Source organism: Dendrobates tinctorius, unplaced genomic scaffold (assembly GCF_039654945.1).
Source record: "Dendrobates tinctorius isolate UK_male_01 unplaced genomic scaffold, ASM3965494v1 ptg000173l, whole genome shotgun sequence".
Classification (NCBI taxonomy): domain Eukaryota; kingdom Metazoa; phylum Chordata; class Amphibia; order Anura; family Dendrobatidae; genus Dendrobates; species Dendrobates tinctorius.
Genome location: NW_027361840.1, coordinates 6,159,577 through 6,176,993, shown reverse-complemented (window position 1 = coordinate 6,176,993; position 17,417 = coordinate 6,159,577). Strand labels below are relative to the sequence as shown.

The 17,417-nt window shown below is 47.2% G+C and overlaps 1 protein-coding gene across 1 annotated transcript in view; it reads right to left on the bottom strand.

The window, feature by feature from the left end:
• Positions 1-9,988: 9,988 nt before the first annotated feature.
• LOC141053953 (uncharacterized) overlaps positions 9,989-17,417 on the bottom strand; it is a 357,992-nt gene continuing 350,563 nt past the window's right edge. Inside the window, exon 5 of the mRNA XM_073551110.1 lies at positions 9,989-14,568. Coding sequence (XP_073407211.1) covers positions 12,767-14,568 — 1,802 coding nt within the window. The 3' untranslated portion in view covers positions 9,989-12,766. The remainder of the gene's footprint in view (positions 14,569-17,417) is intronic.

Here is a 17,417-nt window from a genome sequence, read left to right as displayed (position 1 = left end):
ACCGAGCGAAGGTTGGAGCGGGACCAGTGTAGGCAGAGGTTTAGGTTGGCACCTTGTTTTTCTAAACTTCTGGAATCTCCCGATCGGGCGTCCGAGCGTCAGGGGGCTTCCCGTGATGGATCCAGGCTCCGGTCCGCTCGAGCTCCTGTGAGCTGTCATATTTGTCGGCAGTCCGGTCACTTTGCCAACCGGTGCCCACAGCAGCAGGGAGAACGCGCGCGCCTAGTGGCCGTAGGAGGCGGCGCACTAGAGTCAGTGACGTTTTCCTCCAAGCTGTCCTTTAAGGGGACTCTTGGGTTTGATTCTTCCACTCTGGCGGTGGAGGTTTGCGTGGATTCCGGGGCGGAGGGCAATTTTATGTCATCAGCCTTCGCCCAACGGCACGCTATACCCCTGGTTATGATGTCTACTCCAGTCACCGTCAGAGTGGGGAACGGCGCCACTCTACCCTCACAGATAACACAACAGACCGTCCCCTTGGTACTCTCAGTGGCTCCGTCTCATCAGGAGACGATATCCCTCCTCGTCATGCCCGAGGGTATTGACCAGGTACTTCTAGGGGTTCCCTGGCTGCGGTATCACTCCCCCCATATAGAGTGGTCCTCAGGGAGGATTATTGGGTGGAGTAAATCATGTGAGGGTAGATGTCTGAGGGAGTGCATTCAGGTTGCCTTCACCGAGGTTCCCGCTGATCTCTCCTCGCTCCCCAAACACGACAGTATGCAGACGTGTTCTCCAAAAAGGCGGCGGAGACCCTTCCATCGCATCGCCCCTATGACTGTCCTATTGACCTCTTGCCTGGTGCTGAGCCTCCCCGGGGTCGAGTTTATCCCCTATCTCTCCCGGAGACTGAGGCCATGTCTCAATACATCAGGGAGAATCTGGCAAGAGGATTCATTAGGAAGTCAGTGTCACCAGCGGGGGCGGGATTCTTCTTCGTCCAGAAGAAAAGTGGGGAACTACGTCCTTGCATTGATTACAGGGGTCTTAACGCCATCACCGTTAAGAATAAGTATCCTCTGCCCCTGATATCAGAACTGCTTGATAGGCTACGGGGAGCGAGGGTGTTTTCCAAACTTGATCTGCGGGGGGGCTTACAACCTGATTCGCATCCGTGATGGGGATGAATGGAAGACGGCATTTAACACCAGAGACGGGCGCTATGAATACCTGGTGATGCCCTTCGGCCTCTGTAATGCCCCGGCCGTCTTCCAAGACTTTGTGAACGATATCTTCCGGGATATGCTTACCACCTCGGTTGTAGTCTATCTGGATGATATTCTCATCTACTCTCCAGATATTGACTCCCACCGGAGAGAGGTTTGCAAAGTTTTCGATCGCCTGCGGGCGAACTCCCTCTATGCCAAGTTGGAGAAGTGTGTGTTTGAGCAGGAGTCCTTGCCTTTCCTGGGCTATATCATCTCCGCCCAGGGATTGGCCATGGATCCTGCCAAGCTACAGGCGGTGATGGATTGGCAGGAACCTCATTCTCTCAAAGCGGTGCAGCGCTTTATGGGGTTCATAAACTATTATCGCCAGTTCATTCCCCACTTCTCGACTTTGGTGGCACCCTTGGTAGCCCTCACCTAGAAGGGTGCAAATCCCAAGTTGTGGTCGGAACCGGTCTCCAAGGCCTTCTCCTCCATTAAGTCCCATTTAAGTCCCATTCTACATCGCCCCGATGTAGATAAGCCCTTCATTCTGGAAGTGGATGCCTCTTCCGTCGGCGCTGGAGCGGTCCTGTTCCAGAAGGACACGCAAGGTCGGAAGCATCCATGCTTCTTTTTCTCCAAGACCTTCACACCGGCGGAGAGGAATTATGCCATCGGGGACAGGGAGTTGCTAGCGATGAAGCTGGCCTTCTCGGAGTGGAGACACCTCCTGGAGGGGGCTCGCCACCCTTTCCAGGTGTTCACCGACCACAAAAACTTGGTGTATTTACAAACAGCCCAGCGGCTAAACTCTCGCCAGGCCAGATGGTCTTTGTTCTTTTACCGTTTCCATTTCACCCTCCACTTTCTCTCCAGGGAGAAGAACGTCCGGGCCGATGCTCTCTCCCGCTCTGTGGTGTCATCGGAGGAAGAGGAGGAGGAGCCTCGGCTGATTGTCCCATCCAAGAGAATGAGGACTGTGGCTCCGGTTGCCCTTGAGTCAGTATCTCCGGGCAAGACATTTGTCCCTGCCCGTCTGCGACCAGAAGGTCCTCTCTTGGGCTCACTCGTCCAGAGTGGGTGGACATTTTGGGACAAAATGGACCTCTGAGCTTTTGGCGAGGACGTACTGGTGGCCACATATGGCCCGTGACGTCAAGGACTATATTGAGGCGTGCGTCTCTTGCGCCCGGAATAGGTCCTCTAGGCAGCGGCCCGCTGGGCTTCTTTTTCCTCTGCAGACAGCAGACAGGCCCTGGGAGATGGTCGGTATGGACTTTGTGGTGGGGCTACCCAAGTCCAGCGGTAGCACGGTCATTTGGGTTGTCACCGACCATTTCTCTAAGATGGTGCACTTGGTACCTCTCTCCCGGTTACTTTCGGCGCGGGGCCTGGCAGTTTTGTTCATCAAGCACGTTTTCCGCCTGCATGGCATGCCGGACAAGATTGTCAGTGACCGAGTCCCTCAGTCTGCGTCCCGGGTCTGGAGAGAGCTCTGTTCCCTACTCAGCATTGAGCTGAATCTCTCCTCGGCCTATCATCCCGAGACGAATGGGTTGGTAGAGAGAGCCAACCAGACCTTGATCACATATCTTCGACATTTTGTCTCGGCCAGGCAGGACGACTGGGCATCCTTGCTGCCGTGGGCAGAGTTCGCGTTAAACAATGCTGTGGCCGACTCCACCGGTCAAACCCCATTCCTCCTAAATTACGGTCAGCATCCGCGCGTCCCTGTGCCCATGCCCGTGTCTTCCACCGACTCCAGGGTGGCAGACTGGGCGGTGGAGGCACGTGACATTTGGGATCGCACCCAGGATGCTATCCGAGCTTCCAAGGAGAGAATGAGGATCTCCGCTGATGCACACCGGCGTCCTGCTCCAAGCTTCTCCCCTGGCGACATGGTATGGCTCTCCACCCGAAACATTGAACTGCGAGTCGAGTCTCCCAAGTTCGCGCCGCGATACATTGGACCATTCAAGGTCCTTGAGCGACTTAGCTCGGTGGTCTATCGCCTGGCTCTTCCTCCACATTTGGCCATCTCGGACGTGTTCCATGTGTCCCTCCTCAAACCAGTTCACATGGCCCGGTTTTCCGAGCCATCTGCCGGGTCATCAGACTTATCGTCTGACGAGTTTGAGGTTAACGCCATCGTGGGGCGCAGGTTTGTCCGTGGCAAAAAATTTTATTTGGTGGACTGGAAGGGTCATGGTCCCGAGGCTCGGACCTGGGAGCCGGTGGAAAACATTCACGCACCGCTCCTAATTGCGGCCTTTGAGCGCAGTGAAGCGGGCCTTAGGAAGGGGGGTAATGTTAGGCGTCGTATTCCTGACACTGCACAGCAGGAATTCAGAGCCAGACATCCAGCGGTCTCCCATTCCGCTCCGACCGCTCGGACTCCTGCTCAACAATCACGGTTAAGCCAGCCATTCTCCTCAGACTCGTTCTGTGAGCCTGGATGTTACTGCCACCTCTGGTGCAGCAATGGTAGCGCAACCTGCTCTGCAGGGAACCGCTCCAGAGGCTAAGTCCTCGTGCCGTGCTACTGGGCATGCTCACAACTTGTCCTCTCAGTGGAGAGCAGGGGTCACATGCGCAGGTCCTGTGTCGGATCTGATTGGTCCTTCCCAAAGTACTGGAAGGTCCCGGAAGCGCATGGCTATAAAAAGCCTGCATGGTGGCTCGGCCATGCGCTAGTGTAGCATATTATGCTGTGTGTGTATGGTGATGGATGCATGGACTGGTGACTGACTTATTATGAAGCCCCTTCCCTTGGATAATATGAATGGTGACAGTATGTTGGGTTAATCAGCTCCAGTTTGTGGCAAGCTACACGCCACTGAGCTTTCCTCACCTGCACTAGCGTCCATCGGTGCCCGGCTCCTCCGGCACCGTCGCTTAGCGGCTTCAGTTACGGCCGCGCTGCAGTAGCAGCAGCTTTTGGTGTTCGCGGCTGTGACGCCACACGCCGGCTGACCTGTGCAGCTAACAGGTTCAGCCTTCACTTCTATGTCATATTTAGGCGTCTCTGTGACTCAACAGAGTCCGCCCTCAGGTGACATTAACCCGAGCGCTGTATCGCACTTCCAGCGTATCTGCCAATACTCAGCAGCGGTCTTGTCACCTACCGCACGGTGGACCCCGGGCGGCGAACGCACCTCCTATTATTTATATCTGGTGCATTCCGCCGACCCTAACACGACCTCAGTGACCTGGGTCCGCTGGCACAGGAAAGAGATAATTAGAGAGAAAGCCTGATTCTCCATAAGAAAGGATTGTACATAACGTAAGGAGAAAAGGAGGACTAAGGATAAGGGTTAGAGGAGAACCCTTCCCAAGTCCACAGCGCAAGGCCGCGGTCCGGTCCCCGAGGTTGTATGGATACTAATGGTCCTGCAGCAGACACCGGAGGAATAGGAAGCTGTAAATGCTTTATTCCCACACAAGACTTGGGGGCACAACAGCAACGATAGAGCCGGGACTTAGTCGCAAGGAGTCCCTGAAGCAGGCTACAGCTGTCTGCAGTACAAGTAGAGTTCATAGAAACATCTGACAGGAGGAACCCCAGTGTAGCTCAGTAATGGAGTACTTCATTTATAGGCGCCATAAGAAGAGGCGTTCAGAGAAGGCACATGTTGGCGGAGTGTTGGAAAGGAGTACTTCATCTTGCCTGGAGGTTGACTGAGCTCCTGACCTGGAGGACAAAGCACGGATGCGGGCCCTTGTACCACAACAGACTGTGAGTAAAGCTTTGGAACTACATGCCCTGGTGTCCTCCAATTATTCCTGCGTCAACCTACTCAGCACTGCTACATCCCTCACGCCTGACACTACACCATCAACGTGTCATTTCACCTACACTGCCCTGGGACTACAGCCCTGCCTGTGGAGGGCTAAAACATCCTTGCTGCACCACACCATCTGTCCCAGAGGATGTCTGCAGCGTCGGCTTAACATCTACATTGCCAAACACCACAGGTGGCATCACAAATCATCTATTTATAGACTGTCACCATCGGGAGTACACTGAACATTTCCCCCTTTTTACAATGGGCGCCCAGGGCCACGGGCTGGGTCCCAGCTGCCGTGACATCTCCCATTGAGACCAACGGGCCCGGTACCGAGTACCCCACTGCCCTGGGAGGGGGCGACCCACACATACCCTTAAAAGCACGCATTACACATGGACTAATGATTCTCTATGGAGCAGCTCCCAAAAGCCGTATAATTCTCGTCCGTATTCTACAGTCCGTGCCAATCGCAGCGTGCCAATGTAAGTCTATAGGGGTGCAAAAAATACGGATTACACACGGACCACACGTGTTGTCAAGGTGAAAATATATTTTCTTATATAACTTTTATATTTTTATACTGTGAAACAATAAGTTTTTCCTAATTGCTTGCTAATGCAAATGTAACTGTATTAAAGATGGCTGCCAGTGTTCACTTTCACTTAAATTCAGTGTCTAAAGAGTTAAGTTAAGTTTCATTTCTCCTAAAAAAGATAACTCAGGAATGTGAAGAAGTAACCATCGGGAGACGTTTTGACGAATCAGAGAGAGACTGGACACTAGATGTATACTGCATAAACCCCGCCTAATGCACGCCTTCCCCTAACACTCAATATAGTATTGTGTATTTGTAAATAAAGCCAGTTGTTGTACTGCTCCTGACAGGTGTGGATGCGGGACATCAGCTAAGACTGAATCAGCTGCGTGTCTGAGTCATTCTTAATCGGTACCAGATGTTTTGCGCTCGCACAATGATTTGGAATGACTGGTGAATGAGGATTCATTGTCGTTTACGACCCCGACAGTGTGACTTGCGAGAAATATGCAGGTCTTTTGGCAGGTGACAGGAAATGGACCAATCCATCATCAGGAAGCTTAGACATGCTAGTTAGCTTAAAAAGCGCTCCAGACATCCAGGAAGTACGCTTCCACAGAGTCCTGCAGTGTCATGGCGCTATATTTCCTCAATGTGGAGATGCTGATTGTATTAGTGCAGAAGCAGCCAGAAATCTGGGACCAACGTGATGCCCATTATGCCAACCAGGCGAGAAAGGAGGCGTCATGGAGGCGTATATGTCGCCAGATGTTCCACGATTTTGCTGATCAGCCACGTGAGGAGCAGCAGCAACTGAGTAAGTACAACCCAAAAACTGTTTAAAATTACCTCACATCAAAAAAGCCACTTAGAATCAGCCCCCCCTTCCTGTGCTTGGACTTTTTACCTCAGGAGGCGGGTAGATTTTTATGAGACCCATGGTTTTACACTGCCATAATTTGGCCCAGGCAACAAGCTCCTCATCCTCCCAGCCAACCAAGTTATTAAGTGTAGCTACTTGATATATGAACTATTGTGCCCTTGTGTATCTGGCCTGGATGCCCCAATTATATATGCCACCCTGGGTAGAAAGCACACCCTAGAAGGCCACATGCCTAGACTACTGGTAGCAAATGTGACCGATCAAATATGTGAAATTGAGAATATTTCCTGTCACATTGCAGTGGAAGATGTGATGAGACGCTGGCGCAGCATCCACGACCAATACAGGCGAGAACATCAGCAGCGGTCCAGGAGTGGTGATGCGGGCCACATAAAGAGGAAATATATATATTATGACCGCCTCTCCTAACTCGCTCCAATTCTGGATCTGAGACCGTAAGTAAATACCTCACACCACATTACAGATACTTTACAGGGCCAAAAAAAATGATTTTTTTGGCTCTGTTCTATCTCATAACAGAACTCAGTCCAACCTTACGGAGAGAGGAACTGGCTCAGATACCGAGCCCATCATAGATCCTGGGTCTGTAGGGGAAGAGGTGGCTGGCCCATCTTCTCCCCCTCCAAGAAGCATGGGTGAAGATTCCTCTCAGGAAAACCCAGTGCCTGCACCACATACCCCACCACCAGGACCACATCCATAAGCAGGACCGTCTGCTGCACCATCAGCCATACAGGAGGAGCAGTGCAACATCAGCAGCAGCCCAACTACCCAGATTTGGGGCTCCCCACAGCCTGCTGGACAATCCCGGCGAGGAAGGCGCCAGATCCCTGCTCAAGATACCTGTACCAATGTTGACATAGGGGTACTGAACTATCTGGCTAGTCAATAATGATGATGGCGAGGAGGCATACTCACGCAGCCTGGCCCTTTATCTTTGCGCCCTTTCCCGTGAGGTGAGGCTACGTATTCGAGGATGTTTTCAGATCATGCTTGATGCAACCACACACCCCATATGAGTTATTTGAATATCTGGAGAGGCAGCTTTCCCCCAGGAATCTGATGCGCCTTAGGCGTGGTGGTGGTAGATTCAACTGGTTGATGCGTAGCCGCCGAGCCATAATGGAAGTATTGAAGACTCTAGAGTCTCCAGTCCTTCCATAGGCCCCAATGTCAACAATTATAAACTTGTATTGAGGGTTGGCCAGAGCCAATAATACAACAGAAAAGTATTGTTTATAATTGAAGAATTGGGAGCCAGAGTTCGGCGGCTTACGCACCCGGATATGTTTGCCATCAAGGGCCCCAATACAATTAGGAAACTGACATTCCTCCTCAAAGTCCCTTGATATCCTCAACCAGTCTTCCATCCTGGGCTCGGGCATGACGAGTTGATGTAGTCTTGACCATATTTCACTACATGTCGACCTATGCCAGAAATGGTAGATCTTCCAATCAGAAACTCATGGTGGAGGGCGGCATAAGACAGGCCAGTGGACAGGAAGCTGAAGAACAACAGAAATGGAACATTTTAGAATGCACAAATTAACACAACACCAGGTACATACATACCAAACTTGTTAGTGATTCAGATCTACTAACACACACATATATTTGGTCGCACAATGACTACATGATATTCAGTACATATTACACATAACATTCTGGTCTGTAAGTTTAAATATATCTGGAATAAGATGAGGGCATTTAAACTTAGTCCAAAAGCACAAAATACATACTTTGGGCAACACATCGTGAACATAGAAAATGTGGTTGTGTAGTACATACCGTAATGTCAGAAGTTGCTCCTCTTCAGATATCGCCTTGCGCATCCTTGTGTCCTGAAAGGTTATCCCAGGGCGCACTGACTCCAAGAGTCAATCAAATGTTGCAAGGCTCATGCGAGAGTATTGGTAAAATTTTTCAGGATGATCCCGCAGAGAATAGAGGCGGTGAAAATGACCTCTTGTGAGTCGTTGCCTCAAAAGTGGATGGACCCACATGCTTCTCCTCCGCGGATCCACCATCACTGGGTATGGCTGACCAAAGTGGCGTGACAAAAGCCAGTTGAAGAGAACCTGCTCAGTTGTGATGAAACTCAGACTGTCTGCCATGTTGCACATACAAAACCAACACACCTAGTCAATGCAAAGTCACAAATGGACAGAATAGAGGCAGCCACCTGTTCCTGAGGCAATAAATAGGTGGCAGGCTAATGATTTAAATAGTTGGCAGGCCTCAAAACCGTTAAATGTCCATTTTGCAAGCCTGCGAGAAAATCTCACCATACAGATTCCATACGGATCCTGACATGCGCAAAATACGCAACCACACCTTGCTTACAGATGACATACGGAGCTCTATTTAGGGGTCATTCATCCGTATTACGCATGTAAAATACGGACCGTATTTTGCGTCGGTTACTGTGACCCCGGCCTCATAAATAAAACAGGATGTGTCTGATGATGTGTCACACACCACATGGCCAGCAAAGGTTGTTAAATGTTAAATTGACATTTCCCAGTGAATGCATTTGTATTGGTTGAAAGCAATGTGAAAAACGCAACAAAAACACTACCTGTGAACATAGCCCTAGTGGTGTTGGTACATTTTTTTTTGGGGGGGTGGTTATTGATTTTTCCTTACATACAAATTATTACCCTGGAAAGGATGTCCCTTAACATATTTCCCTGGAAAATCCATTTTTGTTTTGTTTTTGTATGTTTTAGTGTGCGCCTGTAAGGCTGGTTTCACATTAGCGCTTTTTAAGCGCACGCACGGCCGGGGGTAGCTTCGCCCCCGAGCCGGCTCTCTGCCCGGCGTGCCCGCCCCTTGCTTGTAGCGCCGCCTCCTAGCGCACAGCGGCGCCTGCGATCGGCGCACCCTATCTTTAGCATAGGGTGCGCAGATCGTGCGCAGGCCGTGCGCTAGTTGCGCTTTGACCTGCGCTGCGCACTTTTGACGGTGCGCCGTGCGCGCCAAAATCAAACTTTTCGGATTTCGGCGTGCTCGGCGCACCGTCAAAAGTGCGCAGCGCAGGTCAAAGCGCAACTAGTGCACGGCCTGCGCACGATCTGCGCACCCTATGCTAGATAGGGTGTGCCGATAGCAGGCGCCGCTGTGCGCTAGGAGGCGGCGCTACAAGCAAGGGGCGGGCACGCCGGGCAGAGAGCCGGCTCGGGGGCGGAGCTACCCCCGGCCGTGCGTGCGCTTAAAAAGCGCTAATGTGAAACCAGCCTAAAAGTGACAGCAGTGATCTAGCAGTCAGAAATGCTTCCAGCGGTCTTCCCCATGATGTCCCCGTGTCATTTGAGCACTGTTCATATCGATTTCAGATGTTTTTTAGACCCCAAATGGACCCTCGAGGGATCGCGGTGAAAATGCTCGGTTTTTCCATAGACTTACATGGGCTCGTTGCTCGGGTTGAGTACCGGAGTATTCCAATTTGCTCGACCCAAGCAACGAACACCTGAGGCATTTTAGTGCTCGCTCATCACTAGAAATGAGCTTCACCAACTAGAAGAGATGCCCTATTCTGATCATACCATAATCTCCAATAGAAAATCCAGGATGTGGGCACGCCTGACAAGAACTGTCCAAACCACTGTGAGACAGTAAAGCTTCCTTTATTTCAAGTAGGTGTCTACAAGATTCAGTATATATCGTATTGGTATCTTTCATGAGCCACAAAGAGTAACAAATAGGGGAAAAGGACATCAGGAAGAGAAGCCTTCTATGTAGCATGCACATCATCAATAATGATGAAGACAGAAGAACAGAACACAGAAAAGCAACACAAATTGTAATTTCTTAGTCACAGGAACGAGATTTCACGAGAACAATCAATTGTGAGAAAGTGAAATGTGAGTAATGTATCTGCTATCTGGCACCTGTAGGTTTACATGAGATGGACGGGACTTCTGTACAAGAGAAGAGCCGCCATCACCCTCCTGCTTATGGTGGATTACCACCAGTGTGGAGCCGCGACCAAAGAGATATTCAAACTATGGGAGAAAGCAGAATAATGAAATATAGGCACGTTCCCCATATTATATGTTATCATAGTGACCACCGCTTGTGTAACTATGATGGGCAGCTTGTATTGTAGTCAAAGGGTTTAAGAGCAAGAGCATCGCTCCAGGAAGGTAATAGGAGCATAAAAACCTGAAGTCTCAAGACACCATGTTTGTTATAATCTAATGCATAAAGCTCAATGTGTGTGTGTTTATGTCCGGGATTGGCATCCGCACCGTCGCAGCTACAGCCCCTAAATTTGGCACAGTCACATGTCTGGACCCCGAGAACGTCACAGGCTATGTTGTGAGGCAAAATTTTAACCCCGCGCGTTCCAATTCACCAAACAATTTTGCCCCTATCTACATAATGGGGAAAAAGTGAAAGGAAAAGTGTTGGGAGGCAAATTGACAGCTGCCAGATGTGAACAAGGGGGACAAAGAATGAGAGCGATGGTGCCAAAGAGTATATACCGTACAGTCACTAAGGTGGGGCCCTGACATGGGATACTCACCACACACGGGGATATGAACACACACACAAAATGCGCCACACACTACCACGCACTTCAACACATATACCACCCTCAGCACACATTTCACCACACATACACCAACCTCGCCACATAAAAGTCGAAACACAAGTCACCACTCAAAACTCGCCACGCTGTCCCAGAGCTGTTTAAAAGATGAAAAATGAGCTATGATTGGTTGCTATCAGCAACAGTTTTCTTTGTAGACAGTTGTGGTAACTGAGGCCTATTATTCTTATCAATTCTATGGTGATATCTGTCATGATCACGTGTGTCTGGACGCAGCGGTTACCGCAAGGCGAACCCATAACACACGTGACCCTGGATACACCGCCTCCAGTGGGGCGAATTTAAATAATAAAGCGTGCAGGTGGATACGCCGCCTCCACCTGGCGGATTTAGGTATTACACGCTATGCATACATTTCTGGAAACACCGCCTCCAGTACGGCGAATTTAAATAATAAAGGGGGAACCTGGATAACTTTAACAATGGTGGGCCCTGCGATAAGGAATGGGGAAATGGAGACCTCCTGCACTCCCCTGAGCCAGAGTCCCTACACTCCTCACATTCCCTATACAGGCTCCGCACCTGTCACCGCACGTGTGCCTCAATACCCTAGCTCGCCCTGAACCTAAACCCTCACTAGGGAATAGGTCGGTGCGGAGACTAATCCCACCACTGCAGTAACAACACACATGAGGAAAGAGACAATACAGGGGAAACACCACTTAGCTTTGCTCTGTTGCGTACGCTCCTAGCAACAGAGCCCACCACCTGTGTGCATCTTCTCCTCCACCCTGATCCATCACCATAACTGGATCCATCACCATCGTGCAGCATGGGAGCAGAGTCCATCACCACTTGCAGCAGTCCAGTACACAGAGCCCCAAGACGAGTCCAGCTTCCGCCAAGAATCTAAGCATGCTTGAGTCCAGTTCTCAGCAACCAAGTCGAGCATGCCGAGTGCAACTCTCTTCCTAGTCGCCACTCCACAAAGCCATGCCCGCACTTCCCGCCGACACCATAAACTGCCACTCCACCAGGCCATGCCAGCCCTTCCTGCAGACACCATTAGCTGCCACTCGTTCTCTCTGGCTGACTGCGCATGACTCCTCTCCAGCTCCATCCTTCCACCAGGCTCTCCAACTCAGAATCAACACAATGAATCAATCAATATCACAAGCAGTGATTGCACACACAAAGCACACCTTCATAGGGTATCACACCTGAATCATAATTAAGTGCAAAACCTAACCTAAGGTGCGATACCACTAACCACCACCGGGGACAGTCAAGACACCTTTGCACTTGTGAAAGTAAAAAAAGTTCACTTTGTGCTTTTAATACCGCCAGATCCAACACTGGATCATGACAATATCATCCTTCTGTAAAGCTGGAAATAACACAATTTATTACCGTGCCAACACAGACCACCCTCTGACACAGACTGCAGGGGGAGCCCAGTATCACACAAGATAGGATTTTATACATGGCTCAGCAGTCAGTATCACACAGGATATGCTTAGATACACAGCTCAGCAGTCAGTATCTCACAGGAAAGGAATAGATACACAGCTCAGCAGGCAGTATCACACAGGATAGGATTAGATACACAGCTCAGCAGTCAGTATCATACAGGAGATTAGACACATGGCTCAGCAGGCAGTATGACACAGGATAGGATTAGATACACAGCTCAGCAGACAGTATCACACAGGATAGGATTAGATGCACGGTTTTTATGTGCAATATAATCATTAAAATTTGTTATAACTAACCACAGTTGGTTACTATGCCCAGGCAATGCCAGCCTCTTCAGCTAGTGTTACTATAAAATGGCTACTTCTCTGTATGAATTTTCTTATGCCTGTAAAGATTTGATTTCTGAGCAAAACATTTCCCACACTCTGAACATGAATATGGCTTCTCTCCTGTATGAATTTTCTCATGACTATTAAGATGTGATGTCTGTGAAAAACATTTCCCACATTCTGAACATGAATATGGCTTCTCTCCAGTATGAAATTTCTCATGACTATTAAGATGTGATTTCTGTGAAAAACATTTCCCACATTCTGAACATGAATATGGCTTCTCTCCTGTATGAAATTTCTCGTGACTATTAAGATGTGATTTACGTGCAAAACATTTCCCACATTCTGAACATGGATATGGCTTCTCTCCTGTATGAAATTTCTCGTGACAATTAAGATATGATTTACGTGCAAAACATTTCCCACATTCTGAACATGGATATGGCTTCTCTCCTGTATGAAATTTCTCGTGACAACTAAGCTCTGATTTACGTGCAAAACATTTCCCACATTCTGAACATGAATATGGCTTCTCTCCTGTATGAATTTTCTCATGATAATTAAGCTCTGATTTACGTGCAAAACATTTCCCACATTCTGAACATGAATATGGCTTCTCTCCTATGTGAATTTTCTCATGACAATTAAGCTGTGATTTATGTGCAAAACATTTCCCACATTCTGAACAAGAATATGGCTTCTCTCCTGTGTGAAATTTCTCGTGATAATTAAGCTGTGATTTATTTGCAAAACATTTCCCACATTCTGAACATGAGTATGGCTTCTCTCCTGTGTGAATTTTCTCATGACAATTAAGCTGTGATTTATGTGCAAAACATTTCCCACATTCTGAACAAGAATATGGCTTCTCTCCTGTGTGAAATTTCTCGTGATAATTAAGCTGTGATTTATTTGCAAAACATTTCCCACATTCTGAACATGGATATCGCTTCTCTCCTGTATGAATTTTCTCGTGACGATTAAGATGTGATTTATGTGCAAAACATTTCCCACATTCTGAACATGAATATGGCTTCTCTCCTGTGTGAAATTTCTCGTGACTATTAAGCTGTGATTTCTGTGCAAAACATTTCCCACATTCTGAACATGAATATGGCTTCTCTCCTGTGTGAATTTTCTCGTGACTATTAAGCTGTGATTTACGTGCAAAACATTTCCCACATTCTGAACATGAATATGGCTTCTCTCCTGTATGAATTTTCTCGTGACTATTAAGCTGTGATTTATGTGCAAAACATTTACCACATTCTGAACATGAATATGGCTTCTCTCCTGTGTGAAATTTCTTGTGATAATTAAGATGTGATTTATTTGCAAAACATTTCCCACATTCTGAACATGAATATGGCTTCTCTCCTGTGTGAATTTTCTTGTGACTATTAAGGTGTGGTTTAGTTGTAAAACATTTCCCACATTCTGAACATGAATATGGCTTCTCTCCTGTGTGAACTTTCTTGTGACTATAAAGATGTGATGTCTGTGAAAAACATTTCCCACATTCTGGACATGAATATGGCTTCTCTCCTGTATGAATTTTCTCGTGACAATTAAGCTGTGATTTATGTGCAAAACATTTCCCACATTCTGAACATGAATATGGCTTCTCTCCTGTATGAATTTTCTCGTGACTATTAAGATGTGATTTATGTGCAAAACATTTCCCACATTCTGAACATGAATATGGCTTCTCTCCTGTATGAATTTTCTCGTGACAATTAAGATGTGATTTCTGCGCAAAACATTTCCCACATTCTGAACATGAATATGGCTTCTCTCCTGTATGAATTTTCTCATGAACATTAAGGTCTGATTTATGTGCAAAACATTTCCCACATTCTGAACATGAGTATGGCTTCTCCTTTTTAGGAGGGCTTTTATCTTCAGCATTTCTTCTCTGACTTTTCTTTTTTGTAACAATCTGTGATGAAGTAGGAGATATTCCTTCATTAAAACCATCCGATGATCGATCTCTGCTGTGAACAGCTGGGGGTATAGCCGAGATGTCTTCATGCTGTGTACATGTATCTTGTGTGATACTACAATTATCTGCTTTAAATTCTAAAGATATCAGATGTCCCTTGGAGCTCCCGCTACAGTCATCTGCCAAGAATAAAATGCATGTTATTATTTTTGAACAATATAAACTTAAATATTAAATATATCTTAATATAATAAATTGGGGAAAAAAATCCCATACAAATTGCAAAGTAAGTAGCAGAACTATTATTGACTGACAGAAGTGTCATTTACTTGGGGTGAAGACAGAATAATCAATCATTTCTACTAATGTTCATTGTTGTTCAGTGTGGAATCCTGCCACCCATTGTACTACTGCAGAGTGAAATGGTTGCCGTGTGGCAGTATTAATGCTCCACTGCTCCAGAATTACTGTGTGCGCTGAGAATCAGGAGATGTATAATGCAGTGTATGTGCGCGCACTGCGGACTGATTAATGTGCATTGGGCGGTGCACTCTGCTGCCATTTACTGGCTGATGTGTGCATATGAACGCTATATATTCAGTCTCCCCCCAGAAGCCGCCATAGAAACTGGGAGAAGCCTCCACGCTCAGTGCTGACACTTCCTGTAAGGTGGGACAACCTAGTCCTGTCTAGTCCAGGGAGCGGTGGGAAGCACTACTACTCCCAGAATCGATCCCAGTCAATGCTGAGGGGACATCTTTCTCCATATAATCACCTCTACAAAGGCGTGAAGCTTCTTACAGTCGGGAGAGATAAATCTGAGCCAGTGCTCTCCTCCATGCACTGTGGTTATATCTAGTGATGAGCAAATTTGTTTGGAAATCGATCACCAAACATAAATTTGGCACGAATATGGCACATTCGTATTCGTGATCGGAAACACAAGCAAAATTTTATAAAATCGGGAAAAAATTGGTAACATTCTGCACAAGTGCCGGAAAATGTTTGCTTTGCCACAAAAATATTTTCAGCACTTTAGCAATGATATTGGTGGTGTATGATGAGCGTTTGGCACGTGTGATGAGGGGGGGTTGCAGAGCTCAGAGGCGCGGCGTTCTTGTAAGCACAACACTCTCTTTTTTGTTTCTCTAACTTTCTGTGTGCACATTACAGCTATCCAATCAGGGCGCAGGAAACACCCACAATGTCCTGACACAACGGCTTGTGCCATTGGCTGCTGAAATCACATGTCCCTCTCTGTATAAATAGCAGATAATTTGTTTTAGTGCCATTTTGGCCCTGTAACAGCGCAGAGGCTGCTCCTGATGCTGCCACCTTTAGTTAGTTAGGCGGTTGTATATCAGTCAGATACTGTCGGTAGCTACTGTCCAGTGTGGCTGTTAAATTTACCTTCCAGCTATTTTTTTCTTTTTTCGACATTACCGAGCTCCACAAAGAAAGCCGGCAGGGCACATGTCCTACAAGTATGTTGTGCTCTGCTTCTATTGTGCTCCATGCACGAGTATAGCATTCTCATACACATGTAGCTAGTGAAAAAATATTAAGCAGCCTGCTGTATCCCACCTTGTCATTTAGTGCTGTGGTGATAGAAAACTGCAGACCTAAGGCACATTAAAAACAAAGTTATTATTTTTCTGTTGACAAATGTAAAACAGCCTGCTGTATCCCAAGTTGTCATTTTGTGGCAATGATATGAACCTGTCTGCAAGACTAAGGCACGTTAAAAAAAATTATTTTTCAGTTGCAAAAATGTTAAGACAACCCGCCGTATCCCACGCGTTGTGGATTGCAGAGAATTTTATTAAAGGTTTGTGCAATTATCTTTTTTTTAATTGTTCCCCCTTTTTTGCCTCAGCGTTCCCTAAAGACCGCGTTGTTTTCGTTTTCATTTAAAATAGCTTGTAGTATCGAGTGTGTTACAGAGGCCTGATCTAGAGGCCACAAAATTTCATCTGTTCCTAGTGTCATACAATAGGGGACATGACTTTAAAAGAGTTTGTAGCATCTAGTGTATTACTGAGGCCTGATCCATAGGCCACAAAAATGTTTTCTGTTACTAACGTCATACAGTAAGGGACCTGACTTTAAAAATGTTTCTAGCACAACTTCTTTGACATACAGGCCTCATCCACACTCAATTTTTTCTTTCTGTGACTAACACGATACAGCACAGCATATTTCAACTTTGAATTTACTGTCGCTGAAATTCAGCTGTTTGCAGAGGTGGTGCAGAGTTTAAAATCTTATTTTTTGTTGCTGATACTGTGCTCCGTCCATACTATCTGAGCAACATGACTGGGAAAAAGAGCAAACCACAAAGAAAATCCGCAATGAGTAGTCCAAAAATGCCCCCCCAAAAAATTATCTATTAAATATCAGAGGTCAGTGACAAACAGGGCTAAAAGTGACGGACTATAACAGCATACACCATACGGGCGGTTAGACAAAGAGTCTTGGAGTGAATTAGATGTTATAAATAGGCATGTATGTAAAACACCATAGCAAGGATCTATGCAGCGATATGAGAAATATATATGATATACCTCATATGCAAGTAAGAATATATATGGTAAATGGCAAAGTAATATTGCATAGTCCACATAAGCATCCATTATTTCAAATAGCTGTAGATCTACCCAGCATAATCAGGAGATAATGTAATAGACATACCAGATAGCAAGACTCCAGACACCACGCTGCCTCCTGCCCACCC